Below are 15331 nucleotides of genomic sequence, written 5' to 3'. Positions count from 1 at the left end.
ATACTCCAAGAGCAAATAATAGAAGGAAAAGAGAGGCCTGATCTTCAAGACATATAATATATGGAAACCAGTATATAATACCTCGGAACCGGGGAACCTCAAGTTCCCCTGTGGGGTATTCCATAGATTCATAGCGATAAGGACCAGATATAATGACTTTGTAGTCTATTATATTAGATTTAATTACAAAAATAATATAAATATCTGTATATATAGAACTGAGAAAAGCCCATTGTATTTCTTTCAATACCCGATTAATAATCAAATATACAGTGACTAACTACTTATATCAAATTATCTTCGATTCAAATAAAATATAATAGTATATATCAACCATGTCCTGTGAATACAAAATAGTTTTATTAATCTTCTTATTAGATTCAGAATTTTTCCTAGCGATCACCAATCACTTCGAGCAACCACGCTCAGTCTCTCCGGAGATCCTCTGATCTCCCACTTTCACATTACCAACCGGGGCTACACCCCCTCTGGAGCCGCTTTCCCCCCTTCATTATTGCATACAAACTACACCAAACAAAAACTAACAATATAGGGCCCTCTGGCCAACTACAAACCTAAGCTACCCAGTATGAAGTGGGTTGAACAACACTGATATTGTAAACGGGAGATAAACGGTAAAAACACGTACAACACTCCTGGCCGCTTCTCCCCCAACCTGCATTACAGCCGTAGAAGAACGGAAGGCGTGGCTATGCCGGCACCCCCGCTAGCATAGTCCATCCCTAGTACCCCCTGGGAGGTCGTGGCGAGCCCCTGCAGCTTGCCCCCTGGATGTAAATTAAAATAAATAAATAAATAAATAAATAAATTAGATTCAGATTCTATATTAGAATATATCTAAACTATACGAAATCATATAAATATTAATTTGCTCTAATACCTTGAGGATAAGTTTTTCACTTTGAACAATTTAAGACCTATACTGATTAGTTATATATACTTTAAGTATATTCCCAATCAATAGTAATCGATCTAATCATCCGCTGATATTCGGATAATATATGAAACAAGATTCTCTAAAAGAGGATTATAAATCCTTAGATAGAATAGTTATAAGATTGCTATAAGCAATACTGAGTGGAGGAATATTAAAGGCATCAAGCTTTTGATTAGCTAATATTATATTATTATGAGCGGCGGGAATGTTAGTGGTCCGTAGGCCCACTTCTTAGTATATCTAGAATACCCTTCGGGAGGTTAAATATTAAATGTTAATCACTATAAATAAATAAATAAAAAAATATATAAACAAAGAGAATTAATAGAAATAAGATAAATCAATAATCTTAACAACCTAGTAGACATAATAACAAAGGCAAATCCCAATAAAGCACTCGAAAGGTTTATTAATACAAATACCCTTATTGTACATATAGAAGGATAGATAAAACAAGAAATTCATACAAAAGCCAACTAGATTATGTATAAACTAAATTAACAATTAGAATATAGAGTTATTGATATTTATTTTCATTTTATTATTTAATATTTTTGAAAAAAGTTTTCAATAAATACTTTAATTTTAATCTATTTCCTTTTAAATTATAATAAAAATATAAAAAGAAAAACAGCCCAGAATGTTATATAAGAAATGTATATAATTCAGTTAATAATAAAGGCTCCTCAGTAAAATCAGAATTAAGCAAAAGAGGATCTTTTTGGATATCAAAGGATTTTGGCCTAATCGATAAAGAAGGAATGGGATTTCAATTAGAAGAAGTATAAGGAAAACACAAAGAACAATAGCCTCTCGGACAAGCTTATGGATGATCTGATTGTATATACCTAATCCTATAATCTTGTTATTTACAGTTTCTATAATTATTACCGAAATAGCCAACTATATAACAACAATCCGGAAATAGAGTCAATTTATATCAATAATATTTCCTGCAAGAATTCTTTATAAGAATCCTCTGACTCTATATTAATAAGCTATTTATATATAAAGATTGCATTATATGAATTTGAGCAGGTGTAATTCGATTATGTATGTATACAATATTGTTTTCTAATATTATTAAAAAAACAAGTTGAAGATTGTTATAACAATATTGGGCAAAAGCTTGACTGTTAATAAGGAGAATAGGATTTTGATTATTAGCTGCCGCTGTATTTGCTGTATTATACAATTAAAGAGCCCTATTCGTATGAAAATATCAGTATATTACATACAATATTATGCTAACAGCAAGTGTGGGGTAAATTTTGGTATAATCGGCTACTCTCCCAGCAAGAATGAAACATATATTTCGGATGGTCGATTAAATTCGAATTTTCTGTAATATCGACTAGATTAGTATAGTTCCGAAACTAAGTATATTATCTAATATGGCTAAAGAATATATACGGAATGGAAAGCTTTAGATTTTAATGATTTTAATGGAGTTTAGTATAGTTTTGATTGATTTGGAATAGAATTTTCTATGCTTATTTAATTTAATATAGGGATAAGGATTGGATTAAGTAATAAGGTGGCTGTTTATTATAAATTCTATATATCAATCTGCTTTGTATGAACAATCTTTGTATGAAAAAGAAAAAGTTAAGTCTATATCGAAATATATAATTAGATCACGTTCATCTTATTTTGTATGAAGTGTGTATGTAGGGTAGAATGTATATATAGCCTAGAATATTCCCTCTTTATATAAAGGGGGCAGACAGAATAATAAAACCCTTTTATCCTTATATGCTTTTTGTGTATACACCCCTTACGAGGTCGATCCAACAAATAACAATATCATTATTATAATAAACAATCCCTTTACATTATAATTCCTTTTAGAAAAAAAAATTATTTAGAATAATATTATTAAATTCGAGAGAATTCAAAAGGATCAAGAATAATATAAAGTTATTATCCACAAAATCCCAATAAAAGAATTCTCAAAACCAAAAGAAATAAATCTTATTTTAAAGAAAATCAAAACCTTTAATCCAGATTTCAAACTAATCAAAACCCTCTTCTAATTTATACTAATTTTCAAAAAAGCTCATCAATAAAAAGAAACTATAATTATTACTTTTACTACAAAATCAAAAGCAGAATTAACTATTCGAAAGCAACTATATATTGCTGAAAATAATATAAGAATAGAAAACTTCTATAAATCAAAACCAACTATATAATACCAAAAGTATTAAGAGTTTGAATATCAAGATGCTTATTATAAAAGAAATCCTTCTTGTAATTTATATAAAGATAAGTATATTACATTAATATATTTATATATAATATATAATATCAAAGAAAAGTTTTGTTAATACTTAATAGCGAAATGCTCGAACTGCTAAAGGAACCATATAGCAAATTCAAAAATATACAAAATCTATTAGGCTATTCAACAAAAATCGAATAATATTTATTAATGAATTATATCAATATTCGAATTATTCAAATAAATCTTAATTAAAGTTTATAAGCTATAAAGAATATTCTATAGCTTATAATAGAACTCAATATCGATCTTATTATTATTCAAGAATCTTGGATTATCAAAAATAGAAATGATTATTCAAATGCAAGATTGATTATATACTCTAATTTCATATAAATACTTTCGAGATTTGATTCTAAATATCAATTACAAATACTATTATATATCTCAAAAACCCTTCAATTCATAATCAACCTTTTTTCCAATTCTCTAAGAGATTCTGATATTCAGATCTTTGATTATCGAAATGAAAATAAAATCTTTTAAATAGTTAATATTTATAATAAAACTAATCAAGCTAAAGAAAAGGACTTTATAATTAAAAAATACTTATACAATTCAATAATTATATAAAAAACCATTTTTCTAAATGACTTTAATTCTTATTATTTATAATAAGATCCTTTTTCAAAGAAAAATAGAAACACTAATCAATTAATCGAATAATTTAAAGATTAGAATCTTATTCTTCTTAATAAGCCTGGTTTTAATATCTTTTATTATACTAATTTCTTAATTCAAATATTATTAATCTTATATTAATTTCAAAAAGAATTGCTTTTCAAATCCAAAATTAGCAAATACTTTCAGATATAGAATCTGTCACGATATACACGTGATCGCATCCGATCGGGCTAGTGCGGCACTAAGCTCGAAGCCGATCGTATATATAGCTCGTAGCACGCTCTCTTTAATTTTATAGCTTTTAATTCTAAGGTTGATCTCTAAACACTTGTTAGGTTTGTTACATTATTAAAAACTCTTCCAAATAAGAAATAGAATAATATCTGTATATACTTATAAATAAAGCTTTTACACATACTCCACTTGCTCTTATCTAAACACACTACTCCTGCTTTTTTGCCTGCACATAGATTTTCTTGATTTTAATCGAAAATATTGTCTTTTTTCTTATCCTTAATTTCCTTAACTATAAAGGTTGATACAATCTCATATGTGATTAAGAAACTTTGTAATAAAGTAATCAACAATATAATAAAATCTCCTTTCTATATTCTTTAATTCTCAATTGCTTTTCTATAATATATATACCTTCCCGATCGAAATCCTTTTTTTCTGATCCCGAAAAGTTTAGTGGTAATTCCCAGAAATTTGATATGTGGTTACCTTCGATTTAAGCAAAATTATAAGTACACAATATTACAATCAACAATTCTATAGTTCAATTTATTACATTTAGCTCAATCTCGAATTTTATATACAAGTTATAATACTATCCTCAATTTTCTTCTCTTGATCAAATATTTTCTTAGATTATATAAACGATTCTGAATCAATTTATATATATCTACAATAATCCAAATAAAGTTCAAAAGGCTGAAGATAAGCTATTTAACCTTAAGTAAGGAATCGATTCTCTACATACCTATATTGCGAAATTCGAAAGGACTCTTTACAAAGCTAAAGGATAGAATTGGCTTGATTCAAATAAAATCTCAACTTTCTATAATGGATTTAATATAACTTTTAGAAATCATCTTTCTCAATAGCTTTCTCTGCCCTACTTTTATCCCGACTTTGTTCAGGTCATATAACAACTAGCTGCGTGTACAGCGAATGGAGTCCCTGCATCATCCTATTTTAGTGAATCTAGAGCCCTATACATATTACAGAATCCATTTCATTCTTGTAATCACAATCCAATAAATGTTGGTAATCTTAATATTATTGGTGCCTTTGGTTCTATTGGGGTCCAAGCCGATCCTACCCCTATTCCACTCTGCCCTCGCGTGCCCGAATTTTCCTTTATTGAAAGAACTTTTTTATGTAAGCAAAACAAATGTGTTTGGTATGGAAGTGTTTTTTTATTGGATACGAGTCTGCCCACTTGATCCGCATCAAGTATTCGAGATTGAAAAGAATCTGTTCTAGTTGTTACGATTACTTCTGCTGACTTTGAATAGGATAATGATGAAGGTGAGGATCTAGATGAGATGATTAATAGCTGATATTTTGAAAATTGCTTGGAAGATGTAGATGATTTTTGTGACATTTTCAATTGGCTATTATGCATTTAGCGTTTTGAAATATTTTATATAAAAACAATAAAGAAAATAGTGATATTAATAATAAAAGAAGATTATTGATTATGTTTTGTATTTAAATTATTCGTTTAAAGTGAGTTCGAGACGAACTCTTCAGAAGGGGGGGGTAGTGTTACGATATATACATGATTGCGTCCGATCGGGCTAGTGTAGTATTAAGCTCGAAGCCGATCGCATATATAGCTTATAGCATGCTCTCTTTAGTTCTGTAGCTTTTAATTCTAAGGATTGATCTCTAAACACTCGTTGGGTTCGTCACAGAATCCGATTATACAGGAATATTATTCAAGCTAAAAGAAAAAGAAACAAGCCCCCTTAATATAACATTACTAGCTAAATACAATACAAAACTAGTTAATTAAAATAAATTCAAATTGATATTGAAATCAGAATCATTATATTCCCCTATTCTCTTTACTTTAATATTAATAATTTTATCTAAAGAGGATTCATTAAATAGTTTGAAAAAAAGAAATAATTATTCTAATCTAAATCAAACAGTAAGCGAACTTATAAGGATTATCTAAAAAGCTATTGAAAATTCTATATCTAAAGCTTTATTGATTAGAAAAACAAAGCTATAATAAATCCCCGAATTAATAAATCTTTGAAAAGAATTAGAAAAAGTAAAACAATCAATTAAATTAGATCTAAAGAATTCAAACCTTAAAGAAAAATATTGAATTATTAAAAACAAGTATTTTCAGACTATTAAAATAATTAAAAAGAATTATTAAAATGAATTCCTAGAAAAAAAGGATATACAGATAATATTTAAAGCAATAGCTTATACAAAGGATTATTAAAACCCAATTATTATTATTATTATTATTAGTAATTTTCAACCGGGCCGTATAGGCGAGCCTCCCGGGGGGGCATTACGGTTGGGCTAATTGCGGGGTGATCTTCTAATTTACATGATCCTCCTTTCCTAGGGATGGGGTCTCAATTACCTCAATAGCCTTCCAAACAATAGCTAATACACTTGCACCTTTGTTTCCAATCCTCTGAACGTCTCTATACACGCTTTCCGATTTCTTATATAATATTTATTTAAAAGCTACTTATCCTATAAGGATAGCTTTTGTATATATTCTCATTACAATATAATATACCGCATACTTCAATTTTCTTCTATATAGCTTTTCTAGATCTATTCCCCTCCTACTCTTTGTTTATATTCGTCTGGATCGATCGATCCCTTTCCTTCTCCCTTCTATTCTTTGATAGTATTCTAAAGCATATATTCCTATAGAAATCTGTTATAGCAATAAATTTAGCGAATTTGATTGATATATATATTAACTATTTCAATAGTCGTTCTTGAGCTACTTAATTACAGAATGAGTATTTAGGCTTGATATCTAGAGGCCAGGTTTCATAGGTCGCGAGGACTTTGCGGCAGTGTATAATATGCTCGGGGGATTTGAATGCACCGCATGAGCAGTGTTATTAAAACCAAAGGATATCGAATATTTCAATAGAAAGCTTTTTGAAGGAAAATATTTTATTTTTAAATCAACTCTATTTCTATTTTCTTTTATTATTCCAAAATCATAATAAAAAGAATACAAGCAATCCAAGAAATGGGAATAGCCTATTCTTTTATAAATCAAATTAAGTAATACTTGCTTAGCTAAAATCTAAAGAAAAACCCTTAGCCCAAATGAAATCACTCAGGAGATCATTATAAAAGCATACAAAGTAATTCCACGGATCTTTTCAATCTATTCAGTAACCTAATCAATTTAGGATACTACCCACAATGCTGGAAATAAGCCATTAGAGCGATTCTAAAGAAATCTTCAAAACCCGATTATTCAGCTCCAAAAGCATATAGAGTTATTGTATTTCTAAATTGTTTTGGAAAAATTAGCGAAAGGATTTTAGCTTAAAGATTAGGCTATTTAGCAGAAACTATTAATCTATTATACAAAAGTCAAATTAGAAATCAATAAAAGAAATCAGCAATTAATACAGCCTTTCTTCTAATCACCGAAATCAAAAGAAACAAGCAAATCTACAAAAAGACCTCAGTTCTATTTATAGATATAAAGAGAGCCTTTAATCATATTTCAAGAAATCGATTATTAAATATTTATAAGAAATTGAAACTATTAACGAATCTCATCTCCTGGATAGTCTCTTTTCTATAACAAAAACAGCTAAAACTTTCTTTCAATAATCAAATCGAATTCTTTAAGCCTATTTCGACCAAAATACTATAAAACAATCCAATTTCTCCAATTCTTTTTTTAATATTATCACGCTAAAAGTGATATCACCGATAGCATTAAGCTAATTGGGTTTATATAGGCTAATTCTCTCGTGACACACCCCCGAGATTGCTGACTAGCTGGTTGTAGGCAGTAATCTCTGTACTAGCCTCATTGAGTCATAAATGCGCAAATCTCTTCCTATCTCCATGTGATGCCAAATCTAGGTTCTCTTTTGATTGGATACAACTAGTATTAGGTTCTCTCTGGATACATCTAATAGGCTGAGCGGAGATAGTGGGGCAACAGAGCAGGGTCCTCACATTAGCTCCAATAGGCCAAGATCAGATGACTAATGTGGGTCTGTTGAAATACCCTCTTATAAGTGGGCCCACGAAAAACCACTACAAGAGAGTACGGTAAAGTGAAGAATTATGCCACTGCGCTATAAACGCATACCGGGCTCATAACTATCACGCTAAAAGTGATATCACCGATAGCATTAAGCTAATTGGGTTTATATAGGCTAATTCTCTCGTGACACACCCCCGAGATTGCTGACTAGCTGGTTGTAGGCAGTAATCTCTGTACTAGCCTCATTGAGTCATAAATGCGCAAATCTCTTCCTATCTCCATGTGATGCCAAATCTAGGTTCTCTTTTGATTGGATACAACTAGTATTAGGTTCTCTCTGGATACATCTAATAGGCTGAGCGGAGATAGTGGGGCAACAGAGCAGGGTCCTCACATTAGCTCCAATAGGCCAAGATCAGATGACTAATGTGGGTCTGTTGAAATACCCTCTTATAAGTGGGCCCACGAAAAACCACTACAAGAGAGTACGGTAAAGTGAAGAATTATGCCACTGCGCTATAAACGCATACCGGGCTCATAACTATCACGCTAAAAGTGATATCACCGATAGCATTAAGCTAATTGGGTTTATATAGGCTAATTCTCTCGTGACAAATATATATTAAAGAATTATTCCTTTTAAAATCAGTTAAATTTCTCTTCTATATTAATAATATTGCTTTAATAACAAAAAGACCATTGTTCTCCGTAGGGAGTGGCTGGTTTAATGGTAAAGTGATTCGTGCCCACTTTCCATTATTCATTTCGAACGATGTGCTTGATGAAATCTCTTCATATATATGGGACGATCCCCATTTTATTGAATCTGTAGAGTGGGACCTGTGGATTCACAAGCTATATCACCGGCTACGATTGCATGAAGGAAGTCGTGATCCCTTCTCTCTCCTCTAGCCCCGACAGGAGGAGCTCCGCTCCACCACCGCCATGCCTCCCCACTTCGTCTGAGTGGTTCCAACCGCATTCGAGCGGTCACAACATACCTCTCTCCCTCTTGGGATCTCGATACCCGATCGCCCGCCTCTAGCGGCCGCTGATCACCTCGCCCCTAAATAAGGCTTCATATAATCGATCGCTTTCGCTTCTAGCGATTGCCAGATCGCCTCGCCTCTAATAGGCCTCGATAACCCCGGTCGTCTCTGCTTACAGCGGTTGCCAGCGATCCCCGAACTCCATTTTACTCTCTCTCTGAGAGTAACTCTCCAAAAAAAAAAAACCCGCCCTTACCGGCCCTGAACCCTGCCTCGTACGAGGTCCCAAACAACCCCTGGACTACTCAGCATGAAGTGAGTTGGACAGCATTGAACTTGCAAGCGGGAGTGGAGCGGCAAGAGCGTACATAACGCGGCCGCTCGCTCACCATCAGCATCACAGCCGTAGAAGAACGGAACGCTTGGCTATACCGGCAATTATATGTAAATAGAATTGGTAGTATAGTCCATCCCTAGTACCCCCTGGGAGGTCGTGGTAGGCCTTCAGCCTACCCCTTGGATGTAAAGTAATAAATAAATAAATAAATAAATAAATAAATAAATAAATAAATAAATAAATATTGCTTTAATTACAAACTCATTTTTATAAAAAAAGAATATTAGATTTCTTGAAAAAGCTACAAAGCAAATCTACAAACTTAGCTTGAAAAGTATAATTCAATTCGATTTAGTAAAGACAGAATTAATACACTTTTCAGCATTCAAGCTAATTAAGAACTTTCCAATCATATTACCCAATTCGGATATTATTAAACCTTAATCTTTAATTAGATAATTAAATATATAATTCAATCCAAATCTCAAATTTAATCAATATATCAATATCTGAATTATACAAATAAAAGAAATCTTTATTGAATAACTCAACTAGCAAATATTGAAAAAGACCTAAATTCTAAAGCTCTTCAACAATTATATATAGCTTATATAACTAGTATAACTGATTACAGATCAATGATTTAATAAAAAGAACAAGCCTATTTCAAGAATAAAATACAAGCTCTTCAAAACCTAGCTCTCCGAAAGATACTAAAAGTTTTCAAAATCATTCTAATTCTTCTAATAAAAATCGAATTAGAATTAAAACTAGCAAATATCCGATTAAACTCAAACATCAAACAATATACTTTTCAATTAACAAAACTCTTATCCAAATATTCAATTAACATCGAAAAAGCTATTTTAGTATATTAATATGCTAATCGAAAAGCAATTAACACTCCTCAAAGAAAGCTATATAAACTAATTCAATTTAATAGAATTAGGGAATTAATTGATAAAGAATTTGATTTATTTTCTCTCGAAAAGATTATTCATTTTCACTTCTCTTTATGAAAAAAGGAAATCCCTTTTAAAATTAATATTAGCCAGACTTTAAAAGAAAATACAGTAATATTCCATAATATTATTCTTAAACACAAAGATCAAAATATTATTTATATTTATATAGATATTTTTTCTATTAAAAAGAGAATAGATATTAATATAGGGATAGTATTAATACAATCGAATAATCAGATTTTATATCAAGAATAAGTCAATATTGAAAGTAATCAATTAGTTTATAATAAAAAGCTATATGGAATTACTCAAGCTATTGAATATACTAGCTCAATTATTAATAATAGAAAAAAGTTTAAGATTTATTCAGATAATTAAGCAAGCCTTTTTTGATTGAAAATACTTTCAGATTATTTAAAACAAGTATATCAAATTCGAACAATCAAAGTAATTGAAAACTATTATAATTAAAGAATCTGAAATATTCTTGAATTGAATATTAGGGCATATATCAGTTAAAGGGAACGAGCTAGTAGATAAGCTAGCAAAAGAGGCTATTACAATACAATCCATCTCAAATAAAACCAGTTTCGGATTGCTAAGAATGATAATCAAAGAATCCTTTTTTGATTAATAGAATTCAACTTTCAATCAATATAAACTCAAATCCAATCAATCAGTATTAATTTATTCAAAACTATTTTTATAGAAAATTAGATCGAAAATTAAGCTATTAATTGGAAATCAATCGAAATACTGCTAATATACTTTTCCAATTGAAATTAGATTATGATTATATCAAATCATATCTATATTGATTTAATCACTCCAATAATAGATATATATATAGTAATATTAAAACACTACAATACCTTCTGATTAATTGTTCTATATATAAAACAGAAAGAAAAGAAATATTCCAGAATATATTATTATTGAAAATTACTATACAATTCTTATTGTATATCAAAATAGGTATCGAATTAGCTATCAAATTTATTAATATTACCAAAATCGCTACAAAGATATAGTATCTAATAAGAACTCTTGAATAAGAAATAATAGAGAAAGGAATAGTAATGGAAAAGAAGAGAGAAAAAAATAATAAAGAAGAAATAATTAAGGAAATAAGAGAGGGGCTTGATCTTTTTACAATTTCTTAATTGTTAGAATTTTTTTATTATATATAATATATATAATGAGCAGGCACTATTCTCTAGCATTTATTTTCATTTTCCTAATAAAATCATAACCAATATTGTAAATCAAAAAGTTACTTGTTAGGCCTATCGGGCCTAGCCATTCTATATAGTCTTAGACTAAAGGTGAACGTAAATTCAATCAATCAATCAATCAATCAATCTCTAAATATATATAAATATTATCTACACACACTACGCATCCAAAATCTCATTATACATAACTATCCTCACTATAAATACACACATACACACACTACAACCTCACTCTTCACTCCTCACTCTTCACTCCTCACTCCTCACTCCTCACTCCCCACTCCCCACTCCCTATACAAATATAAACACCAAACACCAAATACATCTCTATCAGTTTCATAAATAAATCACCTATCTCATAGACATATCACCTACCTTGTAGATATATAGATATACATATACAGACATACATATACACATTACAAGCAGTATACTACATTAACCCCCTCTATTAAAGATTTCATTTTATTATCTTTATTTGATATCAACATCACATCATTATTACATCTCCAATACATTACATCATTTTACATTACATCATATCACCACATCACATTACCATCGCACCAACCATCTCATAGCAAAGATATATATTCTATGCAACGCAATACGAGACGATACATATATCTACAACCACCCAATCGCACCCAACCCAACCCAATCCTCATCTCCACTCTTCCCGCTTCTATATTACAGCATCGCCATTTCTCATAAACCCGCTGTCTAGTATAGGAAAACCAAAAGCCAGCGCTGACGAATACATCCTGCTCAGAATATCATGACGTCAGAGACATTCATGCGTATCCTGATTATTAAGTATTCCCATTCTCATCCACGGACCATTTCGATCTATCTCGACTACCAAGACCACAAGTAAAACTCCAATCCAATCCAATCCGTTTGCTCCATACCATGAAATTCATTCCTCTCAAACACCAATCAAAACCTAGCTACGCTATGCATCATAAAAAACGACCTTTGCAAAAGCCACTATCTCTCCTCAAAAGGTGTTTCCTTGTATCCCCAAACACCTAACCGATTGTGAGGAAGAACAGCAAGAAAGCTCTTTTGAAATCAGTCCCCTCCATAAACGCTGAAAGACACTTGCCCATTCCCATCCTGAACACCGTTCACGAAAGTTTGCTCCCTTTCCCACCTCCAATAGACTATTCGTAATGACCGTGCTAACTCCATCATGCAATGAAAATTGGTAAAATTCCCTACGCTTTCCCGACCCAACCAACATGCAAGAAGAAATCAAAAATCTTCCCACCCTTTGCTCCTTCCACTCTCGCAATCTCCTTGACCATTTTCCGCTTCAACTTTCCATCTCCCTTTACTGCCTCTTTCAAAATCGCTTCTTTGATCACCAGATATGGTTTTGGATTTAATCGAGTCTTTTCACAAAGATCAATTTCCCCAGGTGTCAAAAGATGATAATCGGGAGTAGATGATGGGTTGAGCGGTAATGGTGTAATTGTAGAGAGAGGTTGAACTTGTATTGGTTCACGTTTAATAACAGGGGATTGTTGTTTGATTCCATTTGTGAGAGAACCATTACCATTCATCAAGTTTTCTTTGTCATCGTTTGGCTCCGATTTGAGGATAGAATCCGGTAATTCAGGAGCAACCAACGCAGCTGCACCACTTGGAGTTTCAACGACAGGAGGTTTGTTCTTTGTACTTGCGGCGTATCGTTCACGATCCATACTACCCATAGGTTGTGCCTTATGGATTCTCTGTTGCTTATCCTGTTCGTATTTCTCTCCGCTTTTGAGGTCTCCAATCCTCATTGTTCTCCACTCTTGCAATTGAGAAACTGCTAGTCGTAGGTTTAACTCATCAATGAGACCTTTTGAGAATTCTTCATAATCATCATGATTCATCATTCTCGCGAAAGGTTTTGTACGAGTAAGAAGATCTCTTTCTTCCTTTGTACGCTTTTTATCAAGAGCAACTGCTTTGCGATATTCCAGAAGGTTATGTTCAAATATGACCTTTTTACGATCGGCTCGTTGAGTTAACCGCTGGTTGTAAATGTTCATCACTGTCATTTTGAGCTCGAATTCCGGTTCCACCTTTCCAGTAGTAGGATTAATTCCATCACCAGGTTCAAATGACATTAACTGAACGGCCTCTTCTGCTTCATTTGCATATTCGGTCTCGAACTCCAGACGACCAGGCATATAACCTTGAATATCGTGACATGATGGAACACTAGCCGTGGGCTTCTTTTTTGGTTGCGGTGGGGGTTGATTTTTAGCTGCCTCTTTTCTTTTCTCTATTCGTGCCTTCTTTCGAGCTTGGAATTCGTCTCGAGGCAACGCGTCCATCAACTCTGTATCATGTGGACTAGCTCGTTTTGGTAGTGGAAATTTTGGACTATCCAAGTAGACCTTCTTGTAATGATCTCGAACCTCGTCTTTAGTTCGGAACCCTCCAATATGATCTGCAATATCTGCCCAAGAACCCAATCCATATATCTCACACCCTTCCAACAATAGTAGCTCTTCATCAGCCCCCCAATCTGGTTCATAAATTGGCACGGAGTTTTGTTCAATAACTCTAAATGGGTGAGTAGCAGGTTGATGCTGTGAGGAGGATTTGCCATCGGAGAAACATTGTACACATAGGTCGTATTCATTGCAAGCAGAGTGGGCGCATCGAATTCGGACCTATAATTGGGGGGAGAGTTAGCTATTAGGACAATTACGCGGAGCGACAGATCGGATATTGATAAAGAGTAAATACAGTATTCGTGACATCTGCTGAGCACATATCACAGACGTATTTAACACCACCTTCACCCCCTCTCATTGCCGTCTTCTTGCGAATGATCCCCATCGTCAAGATGGTTGTGAATATTTACTTTGCGCCACGATTGACCAACGAATGGAGACGACAGGATTGAGGATTGTTTCTAGATTTAATTGTATCGTGATTGAATGAGTGCAGTAATTCTTTGATGGAATTATTCCTCAAATTAATAAGAAGTATTAAAGTTGTTACGGTGTTGATGATTCTGTGAACGGTAGTTCGATCAATGCGATGAGGTTCCAAGAGTGGGTACATTACAGATGTGGCTCGACAAGGCTACGGTCGAGGACCGGCTAAACCAGATTAGAGGCACCAGCCACATAAATCAGTGAGGCTGAAAATTTTGTTATTCATTCCCGGTTATTACTAATACTAGGTACTACAATAGTAGACATCTTGAAAATTGTATATCGAGGATCCCCTCTTGTGTATGTTGAGGTTGATTTCATTTTCGTTATCTACTAGGTACCCTAGGTATGAGAAGAATGTGAAGATTTCTGTGCTCGACATACGACCATAGTTAATTTTACAATGCATTTTCTACCACATCAATTTTTGGTATTTTCGTGTACGAGCTTGTGATGTACAAGTATATGCTCTGGATGTACTTGAAACTTGGCCCATCAAACAACAGACGGCCGTCCTTATCGGATCCTGTTATCAAGAGTTTTCGGAGTTTAGGCAAATGGCCGCCCCGCCCACGTTGCTGTTACAGAGGACCTGGGAACCTGAGAAATGATAGTAAGTAGATGGTACTTGCACGTGACTGAGGAGACGGCTATCAATTCATCCATCCATCGATCAGTGAAGCCCAAATTCGAGGAGAGATATATTGGAGTAGCCCTATGTCCCGAAGTCCTGAGGTAGATGATGATTTGTTTTACCAGAATC

General features: G+C 32.7%; 1 protein-coding gene across 1 annotated transcript; it reads right to left on the bottom strand.

The window, feature by feature from the left end:
• Positions 1-12843: 12843 nt before the first annotated feature.
• Positions 12844-14467, bottom strand: EAF02_009753 (uncharacterized protein; the record flags this gene model as incomplete). Its single annotated transcript, XM_038905801.1, has 2 exons — positions 12844-14298; positions 14375-14467. 2 exons carry the CDS (start codon positions 14465-14467, stop codon positions 12844-12846), a joined length of 1548 nt encoding a protein of 515 aa, XP_038754541.1.
• Positions 14468-15331: the final 864 nt, after the last annotated feature.

The sequence above is a fragment of the Botrytis sinoallii genome (genome assembly GCF_014898435.1).
Source record: "Botrytis sinoallii strain Bc 23 chromosome Unknown BSIN_021, whole genome shotgun sequence".
NCBI classification, from domain to species: Eukaryota; Fungi; Ascomycota; class Leotiomycetes; order Helotiales; family Sclerotiniaceae; genus Botrytis; species Botrytis sinoallii.
Note: the sequence above shows the minus strand (reverse complement) of the source record. Positions and strands in the feature narration are given on the sequence as shown.